The sequence below is a fragment of the Phalacrocorax aristotelis genome, chromosome 11 (genome assembly GCF_949628215.1).
Source record: "Phalacrocorax aristotelis chromosome 11, bGulAri2.1, whole genome shotgun sequence".
Taxonomy (NCBI): Eukaryota; Metazoa; Chordata; class Aves; order Suliformes; family Phalacrocoracidae; genus Phalacrocorax; species Phalacrocorax aristotelis.
In genome coordinates this window covers 3,484,364-3,502,992 of record NC_134286.1, presented here as the reverse complement: position 1 = coordinate 3,502,992, position 18,629 = coordinate 3,484,364, and the positions used below count along the sequence as shown (strand labels likewise).

The window sequence follows — 18,629 nt, the reverse complement described above, 5'->3', positions numbered from 1 at the left end:
TCCTACTCATTTCTCCATCTTCTAACCCTGACACTTGCCTTATGATAGTAAGCCGAGAAATCCCACTGCCTCTTGAGAAACTATAATCCTCATTGATTTGCACGTAAGAAAGAAACAACATACCAGTTTAGCAATATAAGATTTCCCAAAGATTTTAACCACAGTATAGGTCTTTGCAGTATCTTCCTAAGTACTCTAGAAGTATAAAAATACCAAACACAAACACCCTACTAAAATTAGTAACTGATTAGTATCAGCTGATTCATCATGATGGAAAGTTAGAGATTCAATAGCAGGTTTTTCAATCAGATTTCAGGATAACGTTCCATAAATCTCTGTCCAAACTTAAATCTGATCATTTAACTAAAAGACTGGTAAGTCCTAGAACCTCAACTAACTAAACTAAATTTACCTGTCCCATCAATTTAACACAGAAGTACAGTTTTGAAACTACAAACACAAAGCTCATCAAGGAACCGTGAAGCATCCTTCTGAAGCAGCATGTTTTTTTTTTAAACAGGGAAACACTGGAATACTAGAGAGAACGAAGAGATATACAGCCTTTATACCCTGCTTTTTACTGCACTTTTTGTGTAGGAAAGTACTGTGCGCAAACAGTTCTTGCATACAAAATATTAAGTGTAGTTCTGCTGTTCTACATAAACAGCTAAGACATTCTAATCAGGTAGCCAATTGCAAAATGACAGTAACTGGAACACAAGGAATTCTAACAAGAGATGCAATTATACAGTATCTCAAATCGCTCATCTATCAAGTTTGGCAAGGCTTTATTTTTTATTTACTTTTATTTCAGCAAGCTAAAATAGCTTCATTTGAGAAATTAGGATTAAAAACTGAGAGGCTATGCAACTGCATTTTTAAAATTCAGTGATTTTATTAATTTTTTTATAGCTCTGCAATTAGAACCTGTGATGCATTATATCTTTTAATGAAGATGCATGTGAATTCCGACTCCTAGTCCCATAACACTTAATTCAAGTGAGATGAAAATGCTATGTCTAAATTCACTGTTATTTCAATATTAAAATACAGGTAGACTTACCTTAGCAACTACCACTGACTGAGCTGGGTAACAAACAGAAATTCCTAAAGTAGTAAGTCCCAATGGATAAGCCATTTTCTTCAATCTAGAACCTGCATAAAGCCAAATATTTCAAATAATTAGACACTAATGAAATGCAAAGCTAAGCAGTTGTATCAATTAAATGCAATTGTTTAACCCCTAATCATTGCTTACATCAAACTTATCCCCATAATGGCTGGAGGAGCGAACACAGAGCGTGATTACAGTTTAGTACAGTCACATTTGCAGGAGACACTGGTATTCTGAACATCGGTTTCTTGAATAAGAAATAATCCCAAACTAGATTTTCCAATATTGTGAAAAATGAGAAGAATGTCTGTGTCATTTAGGAGCTGCTGTGGTTCTTCACTAGCTCCATGAGCACTCTCCCGAGGACACAGACTGCAGAATTTGGAGCAGCCAGGAGTCTGGGAACTGGGGCCTCTTTGTTCGAACATGAACGGCTGGGCCAGGCTGAGGTTCCTGATTGTGACAGGGGGCCCTGACGACAGATTCTCAAGCCCAAGTCTTTTTTTTTTTTTTTTAAAAAAATCTCTCCTCCAAAAAGTAACAGGGATACAAGAAGGCGGCTTTTACTGATCTGCCAACATTCTGATTAACCCATTTGCTATGTGAAATATTCAGATGGACACACACTCAGGTATTACAGATTAACATTTTCCGAAAAATATCTTCTAGCAGTTTAAGTGTTATTCAGATTATCCTTTTGGCTTCAAAGCTGCTGAAATCATGCCTTCTGCTGTGTATTCTCTTGTACCTGTGCAGCCAAACACCAACATTCTTTAGCTTCTTCCCTCTAAATTCCCTTAGTTTTCACTATATTCAGTAACTTTACCCATTAATGTCTCCAATTTCCTCCCACACACACATTGTTTCTGAAAACCAATAATGAACTCACTCAAGTATCCTACTTTGAACTTCTGTTGATTCCACCATTAAACTACTACATGCTACAGACTCAACACACCAGTAATCAAAATAAGCACAAAATCCCTACCTTTTCTTGCCAGCACTATGCCAGCTAAGCCTGATACTGTAATTACACCAACTTTGGGAAGAAATTCTGGTGGTGGATTCTTCAGGTAAACATAAGCATCTTAGAATAAAAAAAAAAAGTATAACAATTCAATATTAATATTTTTATTTTATTTCCCACTTGAGAAATGAACACAGAAGTAAAATTACAACTATCCAAAACTGAACAGAGTCCAAGAGTGGATTTTTGTTAAGGAATGAAAATGCCTTATTTTTCAGGTGCACACTCTGCAGTCTGTGTTAGAACCAGGACCACAGTCCTCAAAACACAGCATCAAAGTCAACAATTTTTCTCCTTTAGTACTGTTTTGTATTTTGTAAAATATTAGTCCTTAATAAAGGAAAAAGGAAAGCATAGTTTTAAGTTTTGATTTAACTGTGAGTTAATATAGATTAAATGAGAAAACACATATTTTGGAATCTCCCACTGGACTATTTTTAAGGAAAATAACTTTTATCTATAGTTTCTGATATTGAACTTGAATGCAAATACTGTTTGTTAACTTGTCCTTGACTTAAGAAGCCATTTTTATAATTAAGACAGCTTGTGGAATTTCTATCACTGGAGATGTTCAAGACCTGCCTGGACAGGCATCTAAGCAACCTTCTTTGGCCCTGCTTTAAGCAGGTGACTGGAGTAGATGAACTCTGGAGGTGCCCCTACAGAGAGATCTATGGATCTATAGAGATTCCAGCTTCAATGATTCTGTGATACTATAATTTTAAGGACAATGCTAAACTCAAAGAAAGGAGAAATACTGTTTAATTGGTCATGTCTCTCATTTGAGATCAGCAATGAAACTCCATAGTCAATTAACAGTGGTCCCAGGTTTCCCCTCTCCCACACCTGCAGAAAGCATTCCAGTTCCCCTTCCACCCTTCCCTGTTCCTCCCCCTGTAACTAGAATTTGCTGCTTCAACCATCTTTCTAAGCAGCAAGGAGAAACAGAAAATGCTCAATTCACAAATATGTGACTTGCCTACCTTTTCCAAATTGAACTGAATCCATTATTCCATTTTTAACAAAGACAAAAGCATCCTACAAAAAAAAAAAACCCAACAAAAAGAAAAGTAATGTAAAAATCTTTGCAAAAGTAGACGTTCTCAGTACAAAACTACTGGGTTGATACATAAGGCTAAACAATGAGAAAACTGTAAGGTAGCAAATCATGTGGACACCAACTGTATAACATAAGAAAATTCAATTATAAAATACAATCTCCTCTTCCCTAGAGAGACTTACCCAGTAAAAATGATTTTGTCTTTTAGCTTGTAAGAATGGCACTTGGTTTCACTAAAGATAAGCAACACTGATTTGGTCTAAGATGTGTGCTCAACTAGTTTGCATTACTCCCTTCACATCAGTCAATTTATTTAATTACGCGTTTTTCCTTTATCCAGAAAAAAACCCTTCTACTAGCCTATTATTAGTGTCATTGTCCTCAAATTGCTAAGCAAATTGAGTAAATGCACGTTCTTTAAGAGATTAATGAAAACGGACATCATCTTTAGTTACTTCACCGAAATCACTTGCTTGCAGTAATGTACATTTGGCACCACCAGAGGTCACTGCCGGTCAATAGCTGGAAAAACTCACTTGAATACTGGTGAGCAGAAGTTTGATACAGATTTATAACTAATTTCAGTTATGCAGTCACAGACAAAATTTCCACAGACCAACGGAATCAAAATTTACAGGAAATACTGAAAGATAGTTTTATTTCCTTGCCTTTTTCAAATAATAGGGTCTATTTTGTTTGTAAGAAAAAAATACAAGCATAAAATTTCTTACACTAACAGCAGCCAGGGTTAAAAGCTGTCATTTAGCAGCAGTTAAGAGAATGGTGACAGGCATCACATTTTCCTCTGTGCCTAGAATATTCAATAACAGAGTGCAAGGTGATTTTGATGACAAGTTAGTAACAGCCTGCTTCAGCAGTTATATTGGATGCACTAGTTTGTCTTTCCTAAAGTACCTAATTCAGGTCTTTTAGCCTGCCCTTTGGAAGCAGCCCTCTCTCTCTGCACACTGTACCTGGAACTTCAGACTCCTAGATGCTATCAGGTTCTGCTAGCAAGAAGTTACCTATGTGAGACATTTCTGAACCTGACATTATGGGCTGGCCTAGATCCAGTTCAGCGCTGACTGAATGGGACCTCTTTGATATCACTGCTTTTTGATTTGGAAAACAAGAGGAACACACAAGTTCCCTGTTATAAGCACAGGAGAGAAAAATTAGAAAGGGTTCATTTTTGCATCTTAAACCATAGGTGTATCTAATACAAGGAACTGCAAACAAAATTTCCAGGGTGAAGTATCCAGTTTTTTCAATGCTTTAGTCAAGTGCTGTCAGGAATTGTAGGAAACTTTGTATGCAGGTTATTTCTTACTTTGCACCATCCAATATAGCGGCCAGCTGACTTTCTCACCGAAGAAAATTGCTTCTGCAAGTGACCAGGCTGTTCTTCAATGTATTTTGAGTTCAGAGGTGGTGAACAGTAAATTGGAAGCTGAAAAGAAGAGCATAACTGTACTGCAGGGAGACAATTTTGTATACTGATTAGTATTTACACTGAATAGTGTTTTTCAAGACTGCAAATCCTTAGTGTTCCCGTTACAGCAAACAAAACCTCTATATTGAATTATGTTCTTCTATATTTACAAACTAACTTATAGACGTGTGACTACAGGTTAATTCTTTAGCAATTAAAACTGAAAGTGTTGTATAGGTTCTAAGAAGTAGAATTACTGAGTATGATAAAAATATATTTTATTCAGAAAAAGCATGAGCAAGAATAGTTGGAAAATGCATGCATGTATTACTAGAAATTGCACAATAGAAAAAGACTATTATTATCAGTATTATACTCTTACCTTTTCTGGCTTCAGTCAGTAAACAATTTAATAATGAAAATGAGATTGAACTTTACTAACTTCTAACAATTCACATTTTATTTGTGCTATAGTGGTCAGTTGTTTAGGAGGTAATTTTTATTATCACATATTGCTTAGCTATGTATTTTATTTACTGGGTAATATAATTAAATGGAAAGAGATGGCATTCTGCAGATTCTTCTAGTATAATTTTAAAGACTGACAAGCAGTAAGATTCTTACCTGATTTGGCTTTATCAGCTGACCTTTTGATTCTTTTTCTGTTGCTGCATATACAGTGATACATGCCACTGGCAGGCCGGAAGAAAGAGCTGCCAGCTTTGCCACCTGGGACAGGCAGATGGAAAGAGTGATTCTTAACGCAGAAATAAAAATTTAACTGTGGTAAAATCTGGGTTTTCCTGTTGCGTTGTGCTTGATCAAATATGGGATTAAACAAGTCACTTTTGAAACCTTTGAAAAGCAGTATGCCTTTTAGGAACCTCTTCTGTCTTATACAGAGACTTTTCTCAAATTTCAGTAGTATAGAAAAAGCTAGAGATCACGGACAACAACAGTTATGTCTAAAATACCAGGAAGAACTTTGTGTTCAAAGTCACGTTGATGCTTTCGTCATTCCTTACGGTAAATTAAGCTCTGATCTATTCAACATACAGGTACTCCAAGTCAGTGAATGACCCTTGTTTCTGCAAAGCACACCTCGATTTTATTTACAGGAATTCTCCATGACATCAGACATAATGTCGTTTCCTTTCCAATTCAGAGAACGGTTCAACTACTGCCTGTTTGGAGTAACTGTGTGTCGATAAGTGAAAATACTAAGCAATAACTGGAATTAAGAATCACCTACATTACAATGCAAATTACTGAAATACAGGTTTGATGTCTACACCGGATATTACACAGAGTTTACACTCGAATACAGTTTCACGAGAATAGCTTTTAAATTATTGTTTTAAGATTCTAATCAGAGCTGGCACTGAGCACACTGGTGTAACATATATTTAAAAAAAAAAATGCCACAACTTGTTGAAGCATCTCCAACCTTGGTAGAGTACGGTTTCTTCTAGATCAGTAAAGACTTTTCTGTTCTGTTCTTCACCTTAAGCATTTTTGAAACTTTAAAAATGTGAAAACAAGTATGAAAAACATTCCCAGGCTCCGCACAGAGATGATGGTGGCAGAGTGCCAGAAAAACAGAAAAGCGGGGAAAAACACAACTTGGTTTTGGGAAATACCTTATGTCCCTAGTATAAAAATCTACTATATTCTCATTGTTATCTCAGCTTTCAATTGGAAATATCCTGTCAAAGGAGAGGGATTTACTCCATAGCATTTAGTTATAATAATGAAAACAGAATGAACACGAAGGAACACCAAAGTATCACCCTGAATTAGCTCAGGTTCATGACACATCAGTCACATGCAAATTAAACTATTCAAGACAGCAAAACACCGTCACTTCTAAAGTAAACTGTGCGATCATCATAGCAAAACTTTCAGATCATACAGTCACAACGAAACACAACATGGCTGGAGAACAAAGAGGACACTGCAATGATGAGAGGACTGTTATGATGGACGGGGCCAGCAGACAATGCCAGAGCTGAATGCTGTAGGATAAAGCTAGAAGTTATTCTTCAGTTGTAATTTTTGGCATGGGGGGGCTCAGGGGAAGAAGGGTTACTTAAGGTTTCTCTATACTAATGGTTTTTGATAATACATAGTATTCCTGCCCTTAACACACAGCCAATATGTCCCTCCCCTCTCCTTGGAGCATAACCCCTGGTAGTCAGCGTAATTATCACACCACTCCAAACGTCTGAGCGAGCTCCCCTTCCCACAGAGGCGGACAGGTGGGGCAGTGACTCCAAGGCAGGAATGCTGCCCACTTCCTCACTGGGGGAAGGCGGGTGTACATTTCCCACACCTGTGTGCAGGTATGGGAGCAGACACTTTGCAAGTTAAGGAGTGGGGCTGAGGGGGAGATGCCAAAAACCATGTTACTACTGAACTGTGTTTTTCCCATGTTGATCTAGCTATGCTGGCAAGCATGGACACGGTCAGGAGGATGGATGTGATACCACCTGTGAAATCTAGAGAGGTGTCAGCCATGCTGACACCACATATGTTGACCAGCATTGTGAAAAAGTCGTCAGTCACACGCTGACAAAAACTTTAGCATTGTAAGAGCTGTAGCCACAATTGAACACACTTTGTGCCACATCGGTTACAGATGCGATACTGAGGAGCACTTGACATCATTCCTTCCAGCGCCTGACGTGACCATCTCGACAGAAGAAGTCACCAGGAGGCTCCATTGACTCAGCTGCGCCCCAGCACAGGAGAACAGCTCTCTTAGCAGTGAACAGCCCCAGGATACAGAAAAACACGGAAGAGAGGAAGGCAGTCATCAAAACATGAACCAATTAACACAATAACTGTCTTTCTGATAGTGATGCTCAGAGCAAAATGCCACAGTCTGAGCTACAGAAGATTATCTATAGAGGGACACCCATCCTCCAAGAAAAGTCTGCATTTTTAAAGCATTATTAAGGGAAACTGCTTAAAACGTATCGTAATTCAGTACATGATGCTACCAAGTCAACCTACCAATATTCAGTAGCTACTAGAAGGAAAATAAAATTTAGGAGTGAGAAACGGTGAAAAATTTATATTGTTCACTTAACAAATTTGATTAATTTGTTTTAGAAACTCACAATGGTGTTTATTGTGCTAAATGTAGAAGAGCTATACTGGGAATGATGAATGTAATCCAATTCCTGACTGACAGTAATTGCTTTATTTTTGGACACCTGAAGACAAATGTATAAATGTTTAAAAATCCAAGCGAACAGCTCTACTAACACTTACACTGGCACAATTATTCCAGGAAAGTTTCACTCTTTTCTATTGAAATCACAAAGGTAAAAGAAAAGCAACATCACCTTGACTGTATAAAAGAGGCTTCAGTACACTGAGTTGTCTATCCTCTTCCTTTATCTAATGTCTAGGTATATTAAACATATCTCGATTAGCTGAATTGCTTATTAAAATTATTTTATTAAAATTACTTCAAAGGACATTATGAATTAAACAAGGAAACCCATCTGCTGTTTAACTAAAGAAATTAAAAGATATTTTACCTATGAAATCTTCTAAAAGAAGTTATTGAGAATTAAGAAGTGGCAGGATCACATAGTTATATCAAAGACTAGGAAAGAAGTATGGAGAAGAACGTCTGCAACAAATTTGAGCCATAAAAAAATGCTGGAATTACATAGTCAACCATCAGAATGACTCCAGAACGTCAGTCGATAACTGATTCAAACAAACAAAACTTCTCTCTAACGAATTAAGAAAACTTTTTTTTTTAAATTGGAAAGAGTTTAATTCAACCCCTGCTCTGCATTTTACTACTAGTTCTGCTTTTATCTGAACTAATGCTCTGACCTAAACCCTACAAAACTAACCAAAGAAAAATCACCCAATCCCTCATGGCAACCATAAACAAACACAAGCAGTTATAAAAGGCATGAGCCCAGATGACATCTTCTGGAGACCAATTCAATACAATTATAGATCTAAACACCACCAGAATTACAGATATTAGAAATTACCAGTCTTAATGCTCTGGATGGGGGAAGGTCAACAGCAAGAGTCAGAACTTCCAGCCATGACACTGCGTCACGCTGCAACGTGTACCACCAGTAGGTCGCTTTCTCACAGGTGTAAGAAGCACATTGGTTATTTCAAAGCACTCAACAGCACAGACTAACAGACACGGCATTATTTTTGATGAAAAGACTGAATAGGAATTATTTGCTTAAGAAATTTATTACATGCTCTCTACCAGAAAATTGTTACAGCTCTGCCTTTTAATAGTAGAACTAGAGTAAAACTTAATAAAACTGTCAAATGAACATGGACAATTTTGGTTTTAAATCTTTGCATTTCAAACAATCTACTTCAAACTGTTAGAGTCTTATCAAAGATAAAAGATACAGATTCTATAAAAAAAAGTTTAAAGGCTACATCAGTACAAAGAATTCACTATCTTCAACTCAAAACATGCAGAATACAAACTAAAACATAATAAAATTAAATATATAATTTATGCTAACCTCCAAGATATTAAGTATTTCTCACGGAAACTGCAAACTCTCTATGCTTGCTTCAAGGACTGGAGCACAAATAGGGAAACTTGCCCTGAAGGTAGGAACGAGCCTCAGAACAGAAACAGGTCATGAAAGGAAGAGGCTATATGCAAAAACCTGATGTGCGTCTATATAAAAAAACCACATATGCCTTCTCTATCACAAAATCAGAGTCTACTAGTCAGATTAAAGCAGGATTAAAATTCCATCAGCTCCCACATGTCACATTTTCAGTGGAGAGCTGTTACTCAAAGAAGCATGGGTTTATAGTTTTCTGCTACCACTTAGATGTCTTGAGGTAGAAGAGAAAACCATCTCCGATCCTTTTATTTTCCTCAGAAGTTACATGACACACAACAACTGTCAGAAATTTCTAGGCCAAATGCAGCATTTCAATTTTGATACGAAATTATAAGTCTCTAATGGCAACTACAAAAAACTCACATATGAGTGGAACAGAGCATCCTTCCACTTCAACTCAACTTACTGACGCTCCACAGAATTGGTTTTAATCTTTGCCTGCCAGATAGTAACCCATGGAGAGTGAAAACTTAAGAAGAATAAACTCCATTAATTTTTCATAGCAAATAATAAAGAACACACATAAAGTTATGTCACTTCACCAAAGGCACTGAATCATTCAGATTTATGGACTAAACTACTTCAAGATCACCTAGCCATACAGCACAGCCAAATACAGTTGCTTCATTCAGGCACTTGCCTCATTACAAACTAAGGTAAAACACCTCATTTTCATTTTGCCACGTTGGGTGCCAAAATGGACTGTCGTGGTTCAGCCTCAGCTGGCAACTGAACACCACGCAGTCGCTCACTCACTCCCCCCCATCCCTGCGGGATGGGGAAGAGAATTCAAAAGAGCAAAAGAACTTGTGGGTTGAGATAAGCACAGTTTAATAATTACAATAAAATAATTATAATAATGATTATGATAATAATGACAATAACAATAATAATAAAATGGAAAAGGGGAAAAAAACAGAAACACAAACGATACAGCCGTTCACCACCTGCTGACCGACGCTGCCCATCCCCAAGCCGCAATTGCTCCCCCCTCCCCCGGCCAGCCCCTCCCAGGTAACACACTGGGCATGACGTTACATGATATGGAATATCCCTTTGGCCAGTTTGGATCCGCTCTCTTAGCTGTGCCCCCTCCCCTCCTGGCTTCTTGTGCCCCCGGCAGAGCATGGGAGGCTGGAAAAGTCCTTGACTAGTATAAGCGCTACCCAGCAACAGCCCAACATCTGTGTGTTATCTCAACATCGCTTCCATTGCTAAGTTCAAAGCACAGCACTATGCCAGCTAGAGTGAAGAAAATTAACTCTATCCCAGCTAAAACCATGACAACCAGCTGTCCTCATTCGCATCATCTTTGCACATACATACACCTTTTAAATGCTTTGCAAAAGTAAATATGAAGATTCATGTGAGAGCAACCTATTCATCATTACGAAAACTGGAAAACCTAGCTAAACACTTGAGAAAGCCCAGCTCTTTACAGGCACATTCTCCCGTTTAAAAACTGTATTATCTCTACAATTAAAGATAGTTTAGATACTTGTGACGCTATTAGTTTGTAACAGCGTGATTTTAACATCCTTGTTTTAGCCATGTACAGCACTACCACATTTTACAACGCTACTATCAAACTAGTATCTCGATGCTTCGTCTCCGACGTAAGGAGGGGAAGGCGTTTCAGAAGCAGTAAGTAGTTGAAGGACAACCAGACGAGAAACACTTCTTATATTCTCTGCTGTACAACTTAACCACCCTCTTGAACCTGCTTTCTACCTCAAGTTCTACAACGGAGAAAGCAAATCTAAGGCTCTTACTTTCATCCGAGCCCTCGGTTACGGGCTGAAGGGTGTCCCAGCTCCCAGAAACTACCATCTCCTAACTCCCCCGCGGCGGGGTCGCGCAACTGTGCGGCCAACACGAGCCCAGGGCCGGGGAAGGGCTGTGTATGGTAACACCGTCCCAGCGCGCTACGCGCTGCAGCGGGCCGGGCCGCCTCCCGCCCCGACCGGAGCCGCCGCCGGGCCTGGGCCGCGCACACCGGCCCAGCCACCTCCCCCGCGGACCCGCCGGCAGACGCGGCTCCTTCCTTCCCTCCTTCCCTCCCTCCCCTCCTCCAGCGGGGCGTCCCGGCGAAGCGCGGAGCCCCCGGCCTGGCGGGCCCGCTCTGACAGAAGGCGGGTGGGCGGCGGGTGGGCCGCGGGGAGAGCGCTCCTCCGGGAGCTCCCGAGGGGCGGGGAAGCCGCGAGAAGCACCACAGCGCGTCCCGCGGCTCCCCAGGCGGCCGTGGGTGCCTCCGAGCGGGCCGGGGGAGCCGCGCCGTGCCGGGGGAGGCCGCCGCAGCACCGCCCTCTCCCCCTCCCTCCCGAAGGCGGCACTCACCTTGGCCGCCATGTTAGCGACAACCCTGGCGGCCGCGCGGGGCGGGCGGGAAGGGCCAAGCGCGCGGGGCGGGGCGGGGCTCCCGCCTCTGCTCCCGTTAGCTCGCGGAAACGCTCACAGCCCCGGCACCTGCCCCGGGGTACGGGATCGCGGGGTACATTCCAGGCAGGAAACGGCAAATCCCAAGTGTCCCCATTTTAAAAAAACACGAAACGGAGAGAAAAACCCAGCTTTGACCAAGGAACGGCCGGGAGCGTTTTCTGAGGGTTATTCCCGTCAGGCAACCGCAGCCGGCTCCCGAACCTCCGGTCTGCCCCCCTCAAGCCCGGGACTGGCGCTTGGCTGTGGAGACTCTTCTTATTTACAGGTATTGGAGAACACACGCAAGGCACAAGCACTAAATATAAGTGCAGGTAATTCGTTTATTGAAGTCCAAATTTACAACTGAAGTTTACAACTTTTTTTTCCCCCAAAACAAAAGCTTCGTTTGAATTTAGGAAGAATAAATGTTCTTTTTAATAATGTACAGACTATATCTCTTAAATAAGTTAATATCTTTGAAAAAAGAGCAATATGTTCCTTTTTTAATGTTGCAGTGCAACTTACAACTTACACGTCTGTGCAATGTACCATGAGGTATATGCCCAGTGAGCAACACACAGTGAAGTTTTCCATTCATAAATTTTCATTGTAGACACACAAAAAGTTAACAAGTTTATCTGTGATAGAAAAAACGCAGCCAGTTACCGTAATTCACACAGAACTCATCTGAAAAGAGGGGAAAAAGAAACCTAACCTTCATTGCCTATATAAACTATTGGATCATCTCTCAACACAGACAAGTATAAAATTAAAAATACTGTTGTGAAACGGAAGAGATACTGTATTATCCAGGGGTTGAAACCTAGTTTTACCTGTATTAGTCTAGAGCTGTTAATTTTCGCTGTCGCATCAGTGAGCTGAGGGATTTTACTATGGATATCGGTACAGCATCTGCTTGTAAACGCGCTTAAGCGGGATGGTGATAATAGAAAATTTGCAGAATGCTCATAAACTGTGATGTAACTCGGACATTTTCCCTGGCGTAGGCAGGTGGATTGCTGTTACCGCTCAGTTCATCTCACAGCTGCTTAGAAAAACAAGGCTGAAACATGGAAGAGTTCTAGTATTTGAAGCTTTGACACTTCAGACTTTTCAAGATGGCTCTAAAATACTTATTTTTCGTAACGACAGAAAACATATTTATTTTAGAAATAATCGACCACAACATAACTTTGTGATAAATAACAGTTCTGCCTCTAATACATATATACATACTGCTTGTAAACAAAAAATGCCCACAGGTCATGGAGTCTCCATGATTTTTATACAAGGCGCTATAGATTTTTTTTATTGAAAACAGTCCTAGTGAAAGTTTGGTTTATAACCTCCTATTGCTACAGAAACAGTAAGAATGTTTATATTTACAAAGAAACAAAGACCATGGAGACCCCATAGCATTATTTGCTAAAGATTTTAAGTTAGCAGGGTTTTCAAAATACACATTGTCAGCATGTTCAGATTTAATTAACAGTACAGGTTGAACACCAGCAGTACGATACTCTAGTGCTTTGGTATTTCAACCCCTGAATATACAAAGACATTACTACAGCCTACTTCACAGTTTGATGCAAGTAAAGTGCAAGCCATAGTACAAGGGTGTCATACATTTTCATACATGTAAGCATTATCTAAAAAAGGCTCTCTATACAAGTTTTATTAGCTACTTTAGTAAACTAGACAGAAGTCACCTATGGCCCAGCAATTGATGATCTTACAAGGATATTTGTCTTTGCAATACAGTATGTGTCAAATGTAAAAAGTTTATTAATACTAGTGCATTTCTCTTATACCCTAACCTGTTTTCTTTTCAGATTTTTAAGCTGAAATCCTTGTTTCTCAGTAAAACAGAAGTCTTAACTGGTAACAGGGTCTTACTGGTATTTTGACCAGTGAACACGATTTGTTAAGACAAATTTGTTTTGTGATTGCTAGTGAAAAAAATCCAATAGAGTTAACATGTATAATGTGGCATCCTTATTTAATCTGCAGCATTCAGACAGATGCATTTACAGTTAGTAAAAAGACCTATGTTGATACCCTCACCAATGCCTGAGAATGAACAATATTCTAGAAATGTGAGGACAGAAGCTAGAGGGCCTAGCTGGTCAAACAACAGTTTGTCGATGTATTTTATCATTTTTACATTGCCTTCTTTCAAATACTGCTCATACAGTGGCATTAATGCATACAGCAAAGTCCCTAATTGTCACTTTTAACACATGTATATGCTTGATAAAGATAAAGATATATCTGTCTGGCTTGCATTAAGAATGAATATGGTTCTTTTCCTGGAAATGATGACAGGCAGTATCTGTCTGAATTTTTTCAATACTTCAATTATGAGTAAGTACCAGTAGTATATCAGCTATCTCAAAAATTGATAAAAGCCTAAACAATATTATTTGTAATCCTTCTAAATGTGGAAGTGTGGTATAACCTGTAAAACACAGAAACTAAGCTTTAAAAAAATGCTACTTTGTCTGTTAGTCGTCTCAGGAATAGAGAGTTGCCTGCCTACACGTTAGTGAATGGAACTGATCAGAAGTACAGCATTACACTTGTATGTAATGGGAGTAAAGCAAAGAATTTTTAAAATTAACTAAGAAAATATGACTCACTAGTTTTTGTTTAAATAACAACGTATTTTCCATTCATCAACTGATACAGCTCAGGTCTGATTTTCAGATGCATGCCCAGTTAACACCCATTGAGAGCCTCAGCCACACAGTGTGAATTCGTCGGGGATGAGAGGAGATGGGGAACCTGTCCCCACTGTAGCTTGCCTGGAAAAGCTACTCTGAACCTTAGCTTTAATGAGGGAAACATTCTAGAAGAAAAAGAACTTTTTATTACTGAATATAAATTAATTACCTAATACTGCTTCTTCAGTCTTTCCTGTTGTTACCCATTTTTTGTACTGTTGGTAAATAAACATCATTTGGCAACAGGGAAGATGGCATATTGTCTCTAACGAGACTTTTAAGCTCAGTGGTCTAAGGCATGTGGTATGCGGGAAATCTACAAACCTATGCTCCAAGCAAAAAGGCATCATTATAATCTGCACCCTTCTGTCTTCCCTAGAAGTGCCCCGTTTCCCTATTGTGGAAACTAAGGGGAAATTAAAAAACCTTGTATGAGACCAAGTTACCAGGTATTTCTCTGACACTATGCTGCAGGAACTTGGGTGTACTATAAGCAGTATTTTCAGGGCTAAGGGCCAGTGATACGAACAGACCTGTGCTCTCTTTCATAAGGAATCTCTCCAGGACTCGGTCCAGAGACAGTAGTCAGGATTGCTGTAGAGATAAAAGATTAGTCTATGCTAACAGATTTAGTGTTCAAACTATAAATAAAATTGTACGGTAGACATCCTTTGTGTTACAGTTTTAGGGGTGGCTGAAGGCATTTCAGATGGGGCTTAAGTTTTCTTGATCAGTTGTGCTGCATCTTGCCTTAGCCAAGGGCTGCTTCAAACAGACCGCCTTTGAAGCACTTTGTCCCCAATTGCATGAAGAGTTTGTCCAAACCGTTGGTGAAATGTCAAGAAATGGCTCTGCCTGGCAGAGCTGTCCCGCCTCAAGGGACGCACAGCCAAGGTTTACCAGGATGTAAACATCCCCCAGATACGCATCACCTTGGTCATAAGTACCACTAGTTTTTTTGCGAAGAATGTTTTTATTACTTTGGAAGACACGTAAGACCACATGATGTAAGAATATGGTGAATAACGTATGTGATGGGCTTAGGTCTGCCTTGTATTGCTTGAGACAAAGCTAAGAGAGATAAGAATTTTCTTTGTTCTCCTTGGATTTGTGTTAAGTTAAGCAATTTCTACCAGATTCTTAATTTTTCTTCCAGAAGTCCTATTAACATTCAAAGTGAAATCTTCTAAAAGTCAGCAGTAGAATTCTACAATTTTTGATGAGGCTGAGCAATTCCCAGTGCCTCTGTAAAGCAACCCCTGACAGGTGCCTTTGCTGTCCTTCATGAAACCTTGGATCAGAGGGTGAGTATTTTGGCCTGGAAAGCTCCAACTGCTGAAGACAGTAAGAATAAAGTGAAGTGTCCATGTACATCTAGCAATTCTCTGCAACACTCATTTCTTCTTAGAAAAAGCAAGCTTAAGAGGCAGCAGTCCTGATCTAAATATTAACTGACTCATATTCAGAATTCCCTGCCTGCAAAAGACGGAAAATCTCATCCTCCAAAATCTTTTAGTAGTAATTGATCAGTCTTTCCCTATGGTGCTAAAGCAGTTCAAGAAGTGCTCGTGATGTGTTTGAGAAAGGAGATTGAGAAGACCGATTACTTCTTGTTCATATTAATTAGAGTAAGCTCAGGAAAGTTTTTGCTTAATGAAACCAAGAAAAAGGTTTCCATTCTCTCAGGAAGTGCTGCTGAGACAGCTACCAAGATAGCTTCCAAAGATCTGAGATTTCAGTGCATACAGAATAGTATTAAAAAGGGAGGGGAATCAGTGGCTTAAGGGAAGCATTAAACCAGTGATAAGGAAAAATAGCCAGTAACAAAAAGGCTAAGCTTGGGAGCCACAGAGAAAGTCTGCTGACTGAGGGACATTTTGCCTGCAGGAATTTTGAATGAAGACGCTAACTTTAATAACATCCAGATAAATAAAACACATCCAAACAATCTCTTTGTGTAGTTTTGTGTGTTAGGAACCAAGTTTTGTCTAAGCCTTCAGGCAGGAAATCTGGTAAGGTAATAAATGTATTGTACTGGTGCTCTGTATTTCCCTTGATGAACTCAACGGCAAAGGATTTTTTTTTTCTCATTTAAGTGTCTGATCAAAACTACTGTAATCATTTCAGCTGCATTCTACAGTGGGTTTAAGTACCTTTCGGTCCAGGAGAATTTGACATATTTTAATATGTAAGCAGTATTTGGTGCATGGATTTTTAAATACAATATCTGTATTGCATTTTTAATTCCAGTTATTTCAAAGACAGTGAAATTCCAAATAATTGTGCTATGGTGACTTTGGATGTTACTTTCAGTAGCATAGCTAGGATTAGTGCCTAGATCCAGAAGGAAGAAACTAGTGATGGGGAGGGAAGGGCTGTAGTATGGAGCTGAGTTTGCATGCAAGAAGTATGACGATATTCTTATGAAATGACTTCCAAATACCAGCTGATGTTTGTGAAAGAATAAAGTCTTTGTATTGCTTAATTTAACAATTAGGTTTTGCTTGCCTTAAGGCATATGCAATGCTAGACAAGCCTTCCCAACTTTTCTGCCAGTTAATCTTAACCCCATTTTAGGAAATTTCTCCAGAGTATTGCAGTTCACCTTATGGATCTCTTGGATAATTTATCTTGACTATTCAGTGCAAATCCTCCAAGAGGCGAACACAGACTCATGACTCTCAGAATTTCAGAGTAGGTGAAAGATTTTAAAGATAAGCTGAGCAAAAATATGATCTCTCAACTTATCTACTCGTATTTCAGAAATATACTTTTTTTCACTTTCAGAAATTAAAGTTGAGATTGTCTATTTTCCTTACTATTCGTGTGATTTTTGAGACGTATATCTTCCTAATGATGTTTGTCATTTTCAGCTGTGTCGCTAAGTAGCATTTTAGAAGAAAAATATCTTGTGTCATTGTTTACTAGGGAGTATTCACTGAATATGCTCAGTGGACAATTGTCACTTCTGTCTTGAGTTACAATACAGCAGCATTTGAAATCCTTTTTGAAAGTTATTTTTGAAATCATATAGATCTTTTTATTATGAAAGCACAAACCATCTTTTGGGTTTGAAACAAAGGGCATATTTAAATTTCTTCCTGAATTTAGAAAGTTCAATCTGTTTAACTGATTCCGTGACCGTCTATCACCACTTGCTCACACGTTGAGTTGGTTTCTAAATCGCTTCTGTAATTTACCCTGTTGCTTGCTTCACTGCATAATATTTCTCCCCCATTATATGAAGGGTAGTATTAAAAAATAGTGAAATATACAACTTTCAGAGATCCAATATGAAAAACTAGACAAATTGCCTCTACTGATGCTTCTGCTACGCAGTTGCCAAGTAACTGCAATGTTCACATAGCAAATACCTTTCAATTTAGTTCTGTGTTTTGCATGAATACTGCAACTCCAATATTGGTGAAACCTCTGGTGGCAAATTGTTGTTCTGTAGTTCCTGTATCTTTTTTATTACCTTAGGTGCTTAGACAGAGGGCGAGTTGCATGTTTAGTATTCAAACAAAACGTATACAATGTGATCCTACTCCTCTGAACTCACTATTTACTTTTGAGTTTTATTTACTATGAGTTTTGCTATTTACCTCAGTGGAAATATGACTAAGACCGATGCGTGCATTTAAGGAGCCATTGTCTTCAGTGATTCTTAAGCATAGAGCTGATTCCTTTGCTGAAGCAGGCCAAATGTGCCTTCACCTTGTATGTTCTATCCAAATGTCATTATGCATTTATTGCAATGATGCTGTGACTCAATTGCCAGTGTGATGCAAAGAACTCAAAGCAGCTGTCAGTAACACTTCTCTACTAATAACAATTTATATTGTTATAGGCTATCACTTGCTTAATCACTGCACCTACTGTGGTTCAAATAAATGCCAGTGCAATTTAGAGTAAAAAAACGGAATTGTCTTTCTTCAGCTGCTATATTGGGTTGATGTGGCAAGGTTTTGGAAGCAGGGGGACTGCAGGGGTGGCCTCTCTGAGAAAAGACCAGGGGCGGCTCCTGTGTTGGACACAGCCAGTTCCAGCTGGCTGCAAAACAGGCCTGCTGCTGGCCAAAGCTGAGCCCATCAGGGAGGCTGGTGGTACCTCTCTGATAACAGATTTTTGAAAAGGGTAAGAACACTGCACAGCAGTGGTAAGAGGGAGGAGTGAGAAAAATGTGAGAGAAGCAACTTTGTATACATCAGTGTC

At 39.3% G+C, this 18,629-nt stretch overlaps 1 protein-coding gene across 2 annotated transcripts in view; it reads right to left on the bottom strand.

The window, feature by feature from the left end:
• Window positions 1-11,714, bottom strand: part of APOOL (apolipoprotein O like) — a 40,743-nt gene extending 29,029 nt beyond the window's left edge. The window contains exons 1-6 of one of the 2 annotated variants that reach the window (XM_075106652.1): window positions 11,611-11,714; window positions 5,258-5,362; window positions 4,532-4,651; window positions 3,125-3,179; window positions 2,103-2,201; window positions 1,064-1,155 (exon numbers count right to left, since the gene is read on the bottom strand). In XM_075106652.1, coding sequence (XP_074962753.1) covers window positions 1,064-1,155; window positions 2,103-2,201; window positions 3,125-3,179; window positions 4,532-4,651; window positions 5,258-5,362; window positions 11,611-11,622 — 483 coding nt within the window. In that variant the 5' untranslated portion in view covers window positions 11,623-11,714. Of the gene's footprint in view, window positions 1-1,063; window positions 1,156-2,102; window positions 2,202-3,124; window positions 3,180-4,531; window positions 4,652-5,257; window positions 5,363-11,045; window positions 11,320-11,610 lie in introns of those variants that run through there. The other variant, XM_075106653.1, reaches the window with a different exon arrangement.
• Between the last annotated feature and the right edge of the window lie 6,915 nt (window positions 11,715-18,629).